The 16,822-nt window shown below is 43.9% G+C and overlaps 2 protein-coding genes across 3 annotated transcripts in view; one reads left to right on the top strand and one right to left on the bottom strand.

Annotated features, from left to right (window-relative positions):
• The window catches only part of LOC117042208 (zinc finger protein 420-like), a 64,443-nt gene extending 58,802 nt beyond the window's left edge, over positions 1 to 5,641 (bottom strand). The window contains exon 1 of one of the 2 annotated variants that reach the window (XM_033141737.1): positions 5,551 to 5,641. In XM_033141737.1, the coding sequence (XP_032997628.1) occupies positions 5,551 to 5,566 (16 nt within the window). In that variant the 5' untranslated portion in view covers positions 5,567 to 5,641. The remainder of the gene's footprint in view (positions 1 to 5,550) is intronic. The other variant, XM_033141736.1, reaches the window with a different exon arrangement.
• Positions 1 to 16,822, top strand: part of LOC117042595 (zinc finger protein 91-like) — a 258,539-nt gene that overhangs the window by 73,293 nt on the left and 168,424 nt on the right. The window lies entirely within an intron of this gene.

Raw genomic sequence — 16,822 nt, forward strand, 5'->3', positions numbered from 1 at the left:
AAAGTAACTGTTGGAAATGTAAATCAGCAGAAGGGACATTTTTCCATATGTGTGGGATTGAAAAATTGTAAAGAAATATTGGGAAATGATTTATAATGAAATGAAGATATTTAACATAACTTCTGTTAAAAAACCAGAAGCTTTCCTACTATGTATTATAGGAGTGGATATGCCTGTTGTCTTTGTCCGTTGAGTTTTCTTGGCAGGAATACTGGAATGGCTTGCCGGTTCCTTTGGCATGAGTTTGGCCAAACTGCAGGAGGCAGTGAAAGATGGGCGTGCCTGGCGTGCTCTGGTCCATGGGGTCACGAAGAGTTGGACACGACTGAACGACTGAACAACAACATTATAGGAGTGGATATACCAGGACTACAAAAGGACTTCTTTATTTATGCAACTACGACCACACAAATATTGCTAGCACAACATTGGAAAGGAGTCCTAGCAGTCAAACTAATGGAATATGCTGAAATTGCAAAATTGACATTGAAATTAAGATTACAGGTAGGTAGCCGTGTTGGTCTGCCATGGTCAAAACAAAACAAAACAAATAAAAAATTCCTTCCAGTAGCACCTTAGAGACCAACTAAGTTTGTTCTTGGTATGAGGTTTCGTGTATCTGAAGAGGTGTACATGCACACGAAAGCTCATACCAAGAACAAACTTAGTTGTTCTCTAAGGTGCTACTGGAAGGAATTTTTTATTTTATTTTGTATTGAAATTAAGAGGAAGAGATGACAATGAATTTAAGGACTTTATTGCATAAATACAGAAGCAATGTACACAGGTTAATACATTAGCAGGATTCTAGAACTACTTGTAATGATATGAGTGGGCATTAAGTAATCTCAATGATTTTTAAATTTACAATGGGACATGTGGTATGATGATAAATAATGGAACCAGGGAAGGGACTAGAGAGAAGTCATTTTTTCTATGAAACTTATATTATGGTTGTTTTCTTTTTGTTATTTTGGGGAAATTAGTAAAATGTTATAAAAAGAGAATCTATTGTAAAACGTAGGATAGTTTAAAGATTACTTCCAGTCTTTCTGTGTTTTCATTGTTCCTTTATTGCATCTATAAAAATAGAATTTATTCTCTTCTTTTTACAGGGAGTTAGACTAGAAGACCTTGGACTCCCTTTCAACTTCACAGTTCTAGGATTCCAGAGCCAATCCTGCTTCCTAAATTCCACTGTTGTGCTCCACTTTTCCCAACTCTTGATTGCCATTTCTCTCTGCCAAAGACAGACTCTCAGCACATGTTCACTCTCAATGAACCATCGAGTCACATTCCACACATCCCTAACAGTACATTGTATCTTTCATTATACTTACTATTATGAGACATTACCTTCATTGCCTTAATACATATATGTACAACTTTCCATACAAACATCAGAAAATCAAATATACTCCATGCATTTACAACTGGTTTTCCCCTATATGAGTTTGTTGATATGAGGGACAAAGTGAACTCTCTGGGGAAAATATGGCTCACTCCACAAAACTAAATGGGTTCACCCTCATAACAATATGTAGGTGCTTATTAAGAACTTCATTATAATTGAAATACTTTCCACACTCCTTCCATTTAAACAGTTGCTTCTCTGTGAGATCTTTGATGTCTTCTAAGAGTTCCATTTCCATTGAAGCCCTTTCCACACTCTATACATTTAAATGGTTTCTCCTCTGTGTGAGATCGTTGGTGTCTTCTGAGAGTTCTACTATCACTGAAACCCTTCCCACAATCCATACATTTAAATGGTTTCTCTCCTGTGTGAATTCGCTGATGTGTTGCAAGAGCTCCACTCTGACTGAAACCCTTCCCACAAATACATTTAAATGGTTTCTTCCCGGTGTGACTTTGTTGGTGCACAGTGAGTCTTCCACTACAAACGAAGCTCTTTCCACAGTCCAAACATTTATATGGTTTCTCTCCTGTATGAGTTCGTTGATGCAAAGTAAGGCTTCCACTGGCATTGAAGCACTTTCCACAAACCGTACATTTATATGGTTTCTCACCCGTGTGAGTTCGTTGATGTCTAGTAAGTGTTCCATTGTGACTGAAACTCTGTCCACACTCTAAACATTGAAAGGGTTTCTCCCCTGTGTGAGTTCGTAGGTGTATGGTCAGTTTTGAAGCTTCGCTGAAGTCCTTTCCACATTTCAATACATTTAAAATGGTTTTCTCCCCTGTATGAGTTCGTTGATGTGTTGCAAGAGCTCCACTATGACTGAAACCCTTTCCACACATACATTTAAATGGTTTCTCCCCAGTGTGACTTTGTTGGTGTAGAGTGAGCTTCCCACTACGAATGAAGCTCTTTCCACACTCCAAACATTTAAAGGGTTTCTCCCCTGTGTGAGTCCGTTGATGATTTCTAAGCCCTCCACTCTCGGTGAAGCTCTTTCCACAATCCATACATTTAAATGGTTTCTCCCCTGTGTGAAGTCGTTGATGTATCGTAAGTTTTCCACTCTCACTGAAGCTCTTTCCACACTCCATACATTTAAAAGGTTTTCTCCCCTGTGTGAGTTCGTAGATGTATAGTAAGGTGTGAACATTGTCTGAAGCTCTTTCCACACTCCACACATCTAAATGGTTTGTTCCCTGTGTGAATCTGTTTATGTACAGTAAGGTTTCCATTTTTACTGAAGCTCTTTCCACACTCCATGCATTTAAAGGGTTTCTCTCCTGTGTTAGTTTGTAGACGTGTGCTAAGGTGTTCACTCACACTGAAGTACTTTGCAGATGGCCCCTCAAAATTCTGATTGCCTCCTTCATCACCTGGTTTAAAGTGGGGGATAGAAAATATTGTTAGGTATTGAAGGAAGAGAACAAGAGAACTTAACACACAGCAAAACCAATCAACACTTTCTCTTATCTTAACACTTCCAGCATCCCTCCCCTCTCCTATGTACTAGTTTCAGGAAAGGAAGGGAAATCGGAAAATAGCCTGAAACCCTTAGTGGATTCTTTGCTGGAGCCTCCCGCGTGTAGGGCAGGGTCAACTACACACGGGATACCAGTTGCTGGGGGTCTGCGGCCAGCGCCTCACATGCGTCCTTGCATGGGCGCCGCCAAGCCTGCGAGCGGGATGGCCGATAATTCCGGAGCTTAAACTCACACCGCCGCGCCGTTGTCCGCCAGGCTAGATTCTGAAGGTGCGTGGAGTAGTTCGGACAAAAAGGTGCCTCGTAGATGTACCTGCAGGCACTTGCGACCTCCTAAGTTGTTCGCTTAAGTACTGTACCCAAAATAAGGTGGTCAAAACTACGGCCAAGCAAGAGTGCTAGTAAACTACGAAAAATTAAATTAAAGACCCAAATAAAAGACAGACAACCACTGTTTCTTTTGATGTCTTTGGCTAACCCGCATAGGCTATTACTTCCTAAGACTAGCTAAGCTAGCTGACTCTATACCCGCAAATCTTCCGCAATGCTATAACTAACTAAACCTTTACCGCCAATTCTTCCGCAATACTATCCTATTCTAAAGCTAAAGCTAACTAAACCTTTACCGCCAAATCTTCCACAAGCTAACCTCTCTACCTTCTGCACGCGCTTCCAACCCAACCAACCCAACCACCCGTTCCCAAAAACCTGACTACCTAACAACTGATCAATCCTGACTATCTGCCTAAAGCGGGGACCGCAGCCTTTTATTGACAACGAAGGAGCAACGTCTGATCAATACTTGTACCAATCACAATTGCTGTTGCTGCCCTTAAAAAAGGCGGGAAGCAGATTAACTGATCAATAACAAGTTCAAACCTTTGAAGCCAAAAAGTTCTAAGCGGAGGATCTCAGTGGCAAGACGCCTACTGAGCCCTGCTTTCACTTCAGTTCTATTTGGAAGAATACATTAAATAGTGCACATTATTGATATTAACCCAATACAAATAATTGCGGGTTCAAAGATACCCACGGAATGTATTCCCACACCTTAGTATTCAGATCTACCTTCAACTGCCACGTAACACTGAACACCAAGAAAAGCCTTCTATGTAGAGATGAGGCATCTATGGCCCATTCTCCATCTCTCCCCCAAGTGAAAATGCTTTGCGTCTGTATTGAGTTTTCTCCTTCCTCCCTGATCGGCAATATCTTGCTGATACATTCCAACCAAATGTACACATCACCTAAACTTGCACCAAGATGCTGGAAAAGATGGGCCCTCGTTCTGATCCTACAAAGGTACAGTCTCACAGTGGAAGTATGTACCTCTCAATTGGTCCAGGCAACAGCCCTGTATTTTTCTGTTCCAAGCGAGGGAGATGAGATCAGACTTCAGTATCAGAGTCTCTGCTATGTGGAATATGTAAAGCAGAAGCAGGTTTATTACTCTTATATTTATTGAGTTTTTACACAGTAGCTCAGTCCGAGCCTGCCAGCTCAGTCCTCTCCGATGAGACAGTTGGACCCACCTGATGACATTGTCGATGCCAGCAGGATATCCTCCACCGGTTGACCCACCTCCTGTTTGGCTGGCATTGCGCCTCTACTCTACTCTTCTGCCTACCTCCGAGGAGACTCGGGGACAGCCTGCCCCTCCTTCTCCTCTTGAGCCGAATCTTACAGTGGGAGTTGCTCTGAAGCAGGCTCTGCCTGCCCTGTGCTGTCTTGGGAATTTTATAGCCTGCATTCCAGGATGGGAGAGACTTCCATCACTCTCAGTGTGAGGCAGGATTCAAGACTCTACCCTCCCTATCCTGCCCCCCCACCTTCTTCCCTGGAGTCACTCTGGGGAGGGACGTGACATCCCTGGCAAGTGTTGCTTTAAACTACAAGCTTCAACATCAACTTTCGTTGGACTGGTCCTGTTGTTTGGATCCTCATTATGTCTTCCAAAGCAACTATTCTATTGGCAACTTAAGAATGGAAATTATATACCAGCGGACAACAAAAGAGGTTTCAAGCGAACAACAGAGAACTTACACAATCAACGCTGACACCAAACCCTACACATATCAAGGAAAATAGAAAAATCGTAACCCCACCTCTCTCATCCCCCCCATCCCACCCACCTCCTTTCCTCCGTTCCTCCCTGATGTCTCAACAACCAAATCTGATTTGTAAAATGCTACACGGAAAAAAATACGAGAGAGACATGCCAACACCTTTTGTAAATCGAGAAAATCTTAACAAAAAACCAAAGAGGTTTCAAGGCGGGGTCTCAAGGCAAATCTAAAAAAAATGCAGTATAAGCACCAGAAATTGGGAAACACTAGCCAGCAAGCGCTCCAATTGGAAAATAACCTTTACCAAAGGCATCAATGACATTGAAAGAAGCACCTACTCAGGCAAGAGGAAAAACGTCTGGCAAACCCTCACTGTGATTAACTCTCACCTGGAAACCTATGTCCTCACTGTGGAAGGATGTGTGGCTCCAGAATTGGACACACGTTAAGATCATGTTCATGGAAGACACCTTACCTGGCTACGGGGGTTGCCAAAGAGGAAGACACAGCATGAATAAATGGCTCAAACAGCAGATTCACACCTCCAACGTCTAACAGCCAAGAGGAGAAAAATGTGCCCTTACCTAGAGAGGCCACCATCTCATAATTCTCCCCATGACTTCCTTGTGCAGAGCTCTTTGGCCTGGATCCAGCAGAGCCCACTCCTCCTCCGTTGAAAAACACAGCCACCCAAAGGTCAAGAGGGCCTGGAAGAAGAAGAAGGAAGAAGAAGAAGAAAGAAGAAGAAGAAAGAAGAAGAAGAAGAAGAAGAAGAGAAAGAAGAAGAGAAGAGAAAACAGAGCTTCTCTTAGATTCCCATCACCCCACACTCAACACAGAGGGAAGTTGGGTTGTCCCACCTGTGCCTCTTCCCTCCTCCCTGCCCCCGTTGCTCTTTTCCCTACCTGAGGAAGCTGCCTGGCTCCTCTTTCCACTCCACCCTTAAGAAGAGACTGTTCAGAGGGTGTCTCAGAGGCCATTGCGTTGCCAGTGGAAAGGACGGAGGAGGAGGAAGCATAAACTGGGCCACGTCTGGGACTCTCTCAGGTGTTGACAAGAAGCACTTCAATTCAGGGAGCAGCTCTTAAGGAGAACAATGCAAAAATTATTATTACTATTATTGTTGTTGTTGTTGTTATTTATATACTGCTCTATACCCGGAGGTCTCAGGGCGGTTCACAGAAAGATGGATTTAATTAGGGTGGGATACATTTACACAGATAGCATACCTTTTACAAATTACAACTATCAATACTAATAAACTAATACACATACATTCTAATTACAAAGGCACAGAACTGGAAGGATGTAATCCTTTCTACAAGAACTTTATAATACTATAAGCTGCCTCAGTCTTTAGGGGACATTCAGCTCCGGTTTGTAAAGTTCTAGGATCAAATCCTGAACTCTTAATGAAGCTTCCAGAAAGCATTATGGTCAGTACTTCTGCAGACCTCGCTTTTTCTTCCTTCGAACAGCCATCCAGGAAACCAGTTTCTGACCTTTTGATACTTTTAGAATAAAGAAAATAAGGGAAACTCCTAAATTATGGGCATAATTTGCAGTCAGAAGAAAAGCAACATCTGAAGGGCACCACGGTACAGAAGCTCTACACCAGCGGAGCAGATGGAAATATTTAGAGAACTCAATGTGCTAGCACGGATTGTAATTTACAGGACAGAGGTACAAAGTTCAGTGGCTTATGGCCCCCTAGTGCTTCCTCTTAGCAACCTGTGTGTGTGTGTGTGTGCATGTGTGTGTGTACCCTTTAATTGCCCCTACACTGTGAGGATGAGAAAAATGAAGGGGTCCAAACTGGCCACAGGGCATCCCTCCTGAGCATGGGGATGTGAGACTGGGTTCCCTGGTGTAAGCCCAGCACCCAAACTGCAGGGTGGGGAACCTCAGACCCAGGGGCTAAATTGGCCCTCAAGTCCCCATCTTTCTCTCTGGCCCTCAGGAATTTCCCAGCACCACACCCTCTTTCCATCACTTCCCAGCTGCCTCCTGGAAGGAATTGTGTGGCTGGAAAAAATCCCTGGAAGGCAGGAAGCTCCTGGGCAAAGCTCAGAGTCAGCTCCATAGCTCCACCAACTCTGTCCTCTGGCCCTGCCCAATGGAAAGTGGCCCCTGGAAGGCTAGGAGCGAAGTGGCCCTCAGGCTGGATATGGTGTCCACCCCTGATCCAAGCACTAAACTGACTGTCATCCTGGCCCACCTTGCATGGTTTTTGTGGTGCATTGCCCAGGTGCTGGGCTTTGGATCACCTACATTATTAAAGCCCTCCTGGCAACCTGGATGGGGACGAGGCCAGGCAGGATTGAGGCTGGCAGCACCGGCAGAGAAAGTCCCTCAGCACCTCTGCGCTGGGCCAATCCTGCAAGACAGGCCAGATCTCCCACCCCTGGGTGCTTTGAATCTCCTTTCCGACAAAGTCCCAAGAGGATATCTGGAGAAGCCTCTTTTTGGAAAGAAACAGTACCAAAATCTGCGCCGGAGGGGGGATTAATCTCCTTCCCCCCACTTTCCCCCAAGTCCAGCTGGGGAGGGGGCATTTCTTTAATTCCTCCAGTCTTTGCCTTGAAGCTTTTTAAAGGGCTCCTAGACCTGATCAGCTTCAAATCCTCCATCCATGGGCTCATTTCCCTTGCCAAGCAGGAGGGAAACTGTCGAGGTGATTTTTCATGCTTCGGGAAACCGAAAATGCACCTCTTCCCTCGAGTTTGGGGCACAAAAGCAGCACAGCAAACCCCACCCCCGAACTGCAACCCCCCCCCCAACATGGGAAACCCAACAAAGCAACCTCAGCCTGCCAGACTAAGATTTCTGAAAGGGGAGCTGGGGGGGGGCCTCCCTTCCTTCTCACATCAGTCTCTTTCTTACTAAGGAAGCTCCGGAGACCATTCCCTTGACACTGTCCACTTCTCACCCCCCCCAACTCGAAATCTCCTCCCTCTCTCCCAATCCAGAGGCGACTCTGTTCCCTGCACCAAAGCAGTCTCCCTCCCACCCTCAATATCTCCCCCCCCCATGCAGGGATGCCAATTTAATAAAATATTGGGGGCAGCTCTTCCAAATATCTTATGGGAAGGGGAGAGAAGACCCCTGGGGCTGCTATGAGTTGTCTCCCATGCTTTCACCATCCCGACTGAGGTTTTCTGGTCTCTGACCGTAATACAGACTATTCATTCATTCATTCATCCGACTGAGGCAGGGGTCGGCTGATCAGGGGGGGGTTCATCCTGCAATGCAAATTTTGTTTGGGGAGAGGCGCCCCCCTCCTTGCAGCCGCTTGCAGATTGCCTCTCCTGGATCCCAGAGGGAAAGAGGGGGGAGACCTTCCTTGCTTTCACCCCCCCATCCTTCCCCACTCCCTGCTGCCCTGTTTGTAGATTCAGGGGGAGGGAAAGCAAATTCTTCTCCCTCCCTGCACCCCAAATCTCCCCCCCAAAAAAAAACATGTTGCACCTTTTCCCTCCTCCTTTGCAGACTTCTCTTCCGGGGGTGTGCATGGAGACCCCACCCCCAACGTTGCCCCTACCCCCTCCCGCCCTCCTCCGTCACTTCCTGCTTCTCTAGAAAGAGAGTTCATTGACCCAGGGGGAGGGACAGGGACAGGAGATTGCCCCCTGTCATAGCTGTCAACTTTTCCCTTTTCTGATCCTAAGGGAATTTCCCTTAAAAAGGGGGAAAGTTGACAGCTATGCCCCTGCTCTCCCTGCAAGAGAGACCTAGAAATATAATGGGAAGGGACTCCCCCCCCCAGGATCATGGAGCCCAGTGTCCTCAGCCTTTTCCGACCATCACCCCCCCCGACCTTATATCGTCCTGTGCCCTCCCCCCACCCTCCTGACAGTAGAAAGGTAGCTATTTAAATGTTTTGCTTGTAAATAGAGCATGTTTCATTTATAGTTTTTATTTATAAATCCACCGAGTTGCCGGAAATTGGAAGGGGGGAGAAAGACCTCACCCCCCCCCAACCTACGAGGCAAGGAGTATCTGCCGGCCAGATCAGAGAGAGAACTTCTGCTGCAGATACTAATAATCACAGTGGTCTCCTCCCCACAGCAGAGAGCCAAAAGGGGGGTGGGAGGCGGGGGGGGGGCTCTGGGTGCAATGATAGAGGGGAGGGGTGTAAAGTTGCACGACATTTGATTGGGAGTGGGGGTGAGATGAAGACATGAAAAGTCTCCCCTCCCCACACTTACCTCTGGGGGGTCTGCAGTGTGGGGCAGGTTGATCCAGGGAATCCATCTGCAATGGGGGGATCTCCCCCTCCTCTAAACACATTTCAAGATCCTCTTTGAAGCAAGGAAATCAACCCAGCCTCACGTTGGGTGAGGGAAAGCTGGGCGAAGATATTTTGCTACCGGAGAGGAACCAGAAAAAGGCTCTTCCCTGTTAAGTATAATTGTTGATTGTACACTGAATTTTTTTTGGGGGGGGGCCCTCTAAAATGTGCCTGTGCACTCTGAGGCATGACTGGAAATTTGCTTTGGAGCAGAAAAGAGCCTAAGGGGCTGTATCTCGGCTGGCTTGCTCACATGAGAAGGGATACTATTACACGCAGTTGTTGTAAAAGTGTTGGGTTGGCTTTGCAGCCAAACCCCCTTGGAAGGTCTGCTATGGTCAGCTGGAAAGCAAAGCAGGTTACAGAAAGCAAGGCATGCTGGTCTTCGTTGCATCTGTTGCAAGCAGTCTCTCTGCCCCTGCAAGGAGGACAGGAGCCCTTTTAAAACTTCAGGCGTCATAACTGAGAGACCACCCAAATCATTACAAATATGGGTTCTCCCCAAAAACAGAGCATGCACAAAGTTCATGTTTGTCAGCAGTGAAGACAAACCTGGCCTTGATGGACCAAAGACCTGACAGCACCAGAAAGCATCTTCCTGTGCATTGGGGCTGCTGTTCTGCGCTTTTCGAGAAAAGGTTGGACTTGGGAAGCCTATCAAAACATCTTAATCACAAGTCAAGGTGCTGCAGTGGCTCCTGTGTTGCACCGGGGAGACCTGTGTTCAGATCCCGTCATGGGAGACCTTGGGCCAGTCCCTGCATCTCAGCCCAGCCTACCTCACAGGATGGTTGTTGAGAGGAAGAAAAAGGAGGTGGAGAACCGTACAGAACGCCTCACACTCCATCTGTGTCTAATTAAAGACATCTCTAAAAAAGACACCTTTGACACCATCTGGTCCCCCTTGAATGAAGAATAGGGTATTTTAATGGCATCATCATCATCATCATCTCATGGAGGTATTTATGGTGGGGATACAGTGATTGGAAAAGTCCAGCCAAGCAGATGGGTAGTTGGGTTACTATTGAGGGTATTGGGAGAGCCAACATGACCATGATGTGGGATTGAGGATTGGAGTGCTCATTTTGTGATATTATGGCAGTGGACAAAGCTGTATTTGAAAAAAAAAAGATTTAAGAATGATAAAAAGAAAGGATTTCAGTATGAAACTTCAACATTTCAGAGAGAAATAACAGAAAATGATAGGAAATTAACATCGAAAACGTACAATCTGTTGCTGGAATTAGAAATGAAAGATGAAGAGGTTAAGTCAGTTATGATTAAGATGTGGGACACAATATGCAGGAGGAAAGGGAAAAATTATGGAAGACTGATAGAATTTTACAGCATGTGTGACGATTAAAGAAAATTCTATGAAAATGATGTATAGATGGTATCTAACTCCAGTAAAAATAGCAAAAATGTACACAAATAAAGACATTAAGTGTTGGAAATGTAAATCAGCAGAAGGGACATTTTTCAATATTTGGTGGGATTGTAAAATTGTAAAGAAATATTGGGAAATGATTTATAATGAAATGAAGATGTTTAGATAGATAGATAGATAGATAGATAGATAATATTTATTGTCATTGTCCCCTTGCGGGGACAACGAAATTACTTGCTTGCTCTATCCACTCAGATAAGGCTCTCCACATAAATTTAAAATAACTACAAAACACTAATTAAAAAAGTACAATACAATATAACAAGTAAAATAAAATGACTTCAAAGTACAGACTTTCCATTCAAGGCTTAAATTGCTCTGGAGAAGAACTGTTCCTGAGATGGCTTGTTCTCACCTTCATTGTCCTGTATCTCTATCCTGATGGCAGGAGCTCAAAGAAAAAGTGACCAGGGTGCGATGGATCTCCTACTATGTCCAGTGCCTTTCTGTGGCACCTGGTGCTATACATTTGCTCTAAGGTGGCGAGTGAGCAGCCAATAATGCTCTCTGCTGTATTATTTCTGCATAACCCCCTATCCTGAGAAGCACAGCTTCCGTACCACACACATAAACCATATGTCAGCACGCTCTCAATGGCACAGTGATAGAAGGCAAGCAGCAGCTTTTGCGGAAGATGGTTTTTCCTTAGAATTCTCAAAAATTTAAAGTTTAAAATAACTTTTGTTGAAAAAACCAGCTTTCCTACTAGGTATTATTGGAGTGGACATACCAGGACTACAAAAGGACTTCTTTATTTATGCAACTACGGCCGCATGAATATTGCTAGCACAACATTGGAAAGGCAAATCCAACTAATGGAATATGATTACCGGTAAGTGGCAAAGTTTACAATGAAACTAAGAGGAAGAATGAATTGAAGGAACATTGGAAGGACTTTATTGCATAACTACAGAAGCAATGTAAACAGGTTAATACATTAGCAGGATTCTAGAATTGTAATATTATGAATGGGCAACAAGTAATTTCAGTTCTTTTTAAAATTTACAGTGGACATGTGGTATGATGATAAATAATGGAACCAGGGAAGGGGCTAGAGGGAAGTCATTTTTTCTATGTCTGGTTATGAATTTGTATTGTGGTTGTTTTATTTTTGGAAAATTAATAAAATATTATAAAAAAGAGAAGCTACTGTGAAACAATGACTTTATAAAATTAAACAACACAGGGTAGATTAAATATTACTTCCCAGTCTTTCTGTGTTTTCAATGTTCCTTTATTACAATTATAAAAATGGGCTTTATGCTGCTCTACAGTTCTAGGATTCCAGAGCCAATCCTGCTTCCAAAAGACCACTGTTGTGCTCCATATTCCCATTTCCATTCTCCATTCCCAATTCTCTCTGCCAAAGACCAAATATCTCAACGAGCCCTCGAGAGTCACATTCCACACATCCCTAACACTACATTTTATCTTTCATTATACTTATTATTATGAGACATTACATTCATTGCTTTAATACATTTATGTACAACATTCTATACAAACACCAGAACATCAAATATACATTGTTGTTGTTGTTGTTGTGTTGTTGTTGTTGTTGTTATTGTTGTTGCTTATTTCATTTCTATACTGCTTTACATTTTAAGAAAAATGTCAAAGCAGTTTACAGCATATTAAAACATCAATGATACAATCCAGAATCAAACATTTCTGAAAAAAGACAAATATAAAGTATACAGTCAAAGCAACATAATTAACAGGAAACTAAGGGACCCAGGTGGCGCTGTGGGTTAAACCACAGAGTCTAGGGCTTGCTGATCAGAATGTCAGCGGTTCGAATCCCAGTGACAGGGTGAGCTCCTGTTGCTCGGTCCCAGCTCCTGCCAACCTAGCAGCTCGAAAGCACGCCAAAGTGAAAGTAGATAAATAGGGACCGCTCTGGTGGGAAGATAAAAAGCATTTCCGTGCGCTGCTCTGGTTCACCAGAAGTGGCTTAGTCATGCTGGCCACATGACCCAGAAGCTGTCTGTGTCCCTTGGCCTATAGAGCAAGATGAGCGTCGCAACCCCAGAGTCGGACATGACTGGACCTGATGGTCAGGGGTCCTTTTACCTTTACCTTTTAAAAATATATCTTAAAGATTTCAAAAGGAGGTCAACTACTGAATATATTTAACACAAAGTTAACACAAAATAAGGATCTTAAAACATTTTTAAAAACATTCCTAAGCTAAGTAAAATATAAAATACACATTTAAAACAGCATAATTAAAAGAATAAAATATTATCATAAGCATGATAATATTTAAATGGTCTTTCCCGTGTGAGTTCGTTTGTGATTTCTAAGAGCTCTTGTTGTTGTTGTTGTTCAGTCGTTCAGTTGCGTCCGACTCTTCATGACCCCATGGACCAGAGCACGCCAGGCACGCCTATCCTTCACTGCCTCTCGCAGTTTGGGCAAACTCATGTTAGTAGCTTCGAGAACACTGTCCAACCATCTCATCCTCTGTTGTCCGCTTCTCCTTGTGCCCTCCATCTTTCCCAACATCAGAGTCTTTTCTAGGGAGTCTTCTCTTCTCATGAGGTGGCCAAAGTACTGTAGCCTCAACTTCAGGATCTGTCCTTCTAGTGAGCACTCAGGGCTGATTTCTTTGAGAATGGATAGGTTTGATCTTCTTGCAGTCCATGGGACTCTCAAGAGTCTCCTCCAGCACCACCAGCTCTACTCTCAATGAAACCCTTCCCACACTCCATAAATCTAAATGTTTTCTCCCCTGTGTGAATTCGTTGATGTACAGCAAGGTGTGCACTCTGACTGAAGCTCTTCCCACACTCCATACATTTAAAGGGTTCTCCCCTGTGTGAGTCCGTTGATGAATTCTAACATGTCCACTGCGACTGAAGCTCTTTCCACACTCCATACATTTAAAGGGTTTCTCCCCTGTGTGAGTCCGTTGATGAATTCTAAGGCTTCCACTGTGACTGAAGCTCTTTCCACACTCCAAACATTTATATGTTTTCTCCCCTGTGTGAGTCCGTTGATGTATAGTAAGTTTTCCATTTTCACTGAAGCTCTTTCCGCACTCCATACATTTAAAAGGTTTCTCCCCTGTGTGAGTTTGTAGGTGTATAGTAAAGTGTGAACATTGTCTGAAGCTCTTTCCACACTCCAAACATTTATATGGTTTCTCCCCTGTGTGAGTCCGTTGATGATTTTGAAGCATTCCAATCGCAGTGAAGCTCTTTCCACAATCCATACATTTAAAGGGTTTCTCCCCGGTGTGAGTTCGTTGATGTACTGTAAGGCTTCCATGTTGACTGAAGCTCTTTCCACACTCCATACATCTAAATGGTTTGTTCCCGGTGTGAATTTGTTTATGTATGGTAAGGTTTCTATTTTCAATGAATCTCCTTCCGCACTCCATACATTGAAAAGGTTTCTCCGCTGTGTGAGTCCGTTGATGTCTAGTAAGTTTTGAACACTGTCTGAAGCTCTTTCCGCACTCCATGCATTTAAATGGTTTCTCCGCTGTGTGAATCTGTTGATGTCTTGTAAGGCTTGCACTGTCACTGAAGCTCTTTCCGCACTCCATGCATTTAAAGGGTTTCTCCCCTGTGTGGATCTGTTGATGTTTAGTAAGGTTTGAACACCGTCTGAAGTTCTTTCCACACTTCATGCATTTAAAGGGTTTCTCCCCTGTGTGAATCAGTTGGTGTCTTGTAATGCCTGAACTCTGACTGAAGCTCTTTCCGCACTCCATGCATTTAAAGGGTTTCTCCCCTGTGTGAATCTGTTGATGTCTACTAAGTTTTGAACGCCATCTGAAGTTCTTTCCACACTCCATACATTTAAAAGGTTTCTCCCCTGTGTCAGGTTGTAGACATGTACTAAGGTGTTCACTCACACTGAAGTACTTTGCCGATGGCCCTTCAATATTCTGATTGCCTCCTCCATCACCTGGTTGAAAGTTGGGGGAAAGAAAATATTAGGTATTGAAGGAGGAGAACAATGAGAAATTAACATATAGCAAGACCAATCTGCTTTGTACTACCTTTTTAGGAAAGGAAAGTACAGTAAATCTGAAAATAGGCTCAATAACCTTTAGTATCCAGTTCTCCCATGTAACACTGAGCACCTTCTATGCTGAGGTGAGGCATTTATGGCCCTCCAGATGTGGTTGGACTCTAAGTACCATCAACCCAAGCAAAGATGGCCAATGATCAGGGATGGTGCAAGTTATAGTGCAGCCAAATCTGGAGTGACACACTTTCGCCACCTCCCCCCCCCATGAAAATGCCACACCTCTGGATTCATTTTTCTCCTTCTTCCCTCATCTGTAATATCTTGCTGCTACATTCCAACCAACTGTACACATACCTAAACCTGCACCAGGATGCTGGAAAATATGGGCCCTCGTTCTGATCCGAAAGGGCTGTTTCTATATCCCTACACACTGAAAGGAGTCATAAAAGGTACAGTCTCAGAGCAAAGTGGAGAGCAATTGGTCCAGGACAACATCCCTGTATTTTTCTGTTCTAAGCGAGGAGATGAGCTCAGACTTGTGTATCAGAGTCTCTGCTATGTGGAATGAGTTAAATGGGCGTGGTTTATGTCATATGTGACTGTAAAAATATTCAAAAATATTAATCTTGTGAAACAAAGACATCAAAGTTTCTGACGCCCCATTAAAAGCTTTGTAGGTTTTGGGGGGTACTTCATACCACAGTATCAGCTTAAGGAGAGTTACCTATGGACAAAAGTACAGCGCTGCTATAAACTACAACCTGAAGAAACACAAACTCAGGACGAAAGGGCAAAACCAGCCCAGAAAACTACGGTATGTCTCCAACATAGAAGGATTTGTGGATCCAGAATTCGAATCTACAGTCACTTACAAATGTACCACCTCCAACATCTAACAGCTAGGAGGAATAAAAATGCATCCTTACCTAGAGAGGCCACCATCTCATAATTCTCCTCCATGACTTCCTTGTGCAGAGCTCTTTGGCCTGGATCCAGCAGAGTCCACTCCTCCTCCGTGAAAAACACAGCCACCTCCTCAAAGGTCAAGAGGACCTGGAAGAGAAGAAGAAGAAGAAGAAGAAGAAGAAAGAAGAGAAGAAGAAAACAGAGCTTCTCTAAGTGTGTGAGTGACCATACTCTACTGGAGTTTATTATACAGCGGAAAGGAGCAACCAAGCATAATAAGACTCAAATTCTAGACTTTAAGAAAGCAGACTTCAGAAAACTTAGGGAAATGCTGGGTGAAATCCCATGGACTAAAAGGGAAGGGAGTTCATGATGGTTGGGAGCTTGTTAAAAGGGAGATATTAAATGCACAACTTCAGAAAATACCAGTGAGACGGAAACATGGAAGGTGCCTAAAGAAGCCAGGGTGGCTATCTAAAGAACTTTTAATTGAGTTAAGATTTAAAAGGGATATGTACAAAAAAAAAAAGAGGGAAACCACCAGAGAGGAATTCAAACAAATAGCCAGCACGTGTAGAGACAAAGTCAGAAAAGCTAAAGCACAGAATGAACTCAGGCTTGCTAGAGAGGTTAAAAGCAATAAAAAGGGCTTTTATGGGTATGTCCGTAGCAAAAGGAAGAACAAGGAAACAGTGGGGTCACTTAGAGGAGAAGATGGTGAAATGCGAACAGGGACAGAGAAAGGGCAGAACTCCTCAATGCCTTCTTTGTCTCAGTTCTCCAAGAAATAAAACAATGCCCGACCTGAAGAATATGGAGCAGATGATTCAGCGGTGGAAACACAGCAGGGGAAATTGAAAATGTACTTCTTCCCTAAAGTTTGGGGTCACAAAAGCAACACAGCAAACCCTCCCCAACTGCACCCCCCTCCAACATGGGAAACCCAACAAGGCTCTTTCCTTTGTGCCAAAGCAACCTCAACCTGCCAGACTAGGATTTCTGAAAGGGGAGCTTTCCAAGTAGCAATTTCTTCCCAAGTAGCAATTTCTTGTTTCCTTTTGCTTCCTTCTCACACCGGCTTCTTTCCTGTTTAGGGAAGTTTTAATGACTGATGTTTTAATGTATTTTTAATCTTTTGTTGGAAGCCGTCCAGAGTGGCTGGGAAACCCAGGCGTTGTAGAAATAAAAATTACTACTACTTCTGCTACTAAGGAAGCTCCGGAGGCCG

The sequence above is a fragment of the Lacerta agilis genome, chromosome 2 (genome assembly GCF_009819535.1).
Source record: "Lacerta agilis isolate rLacAgi1 chromosome 2, rLacAgi1.pri, whole genome shotgun sequence".
Taxonomy (NCBI): domain Eukaryota; kingdom Metazoa; phylum Chordata; class Lepidosauria; order Squamata; family Lacertidae; genus Lacerta; species Lacerta agilis.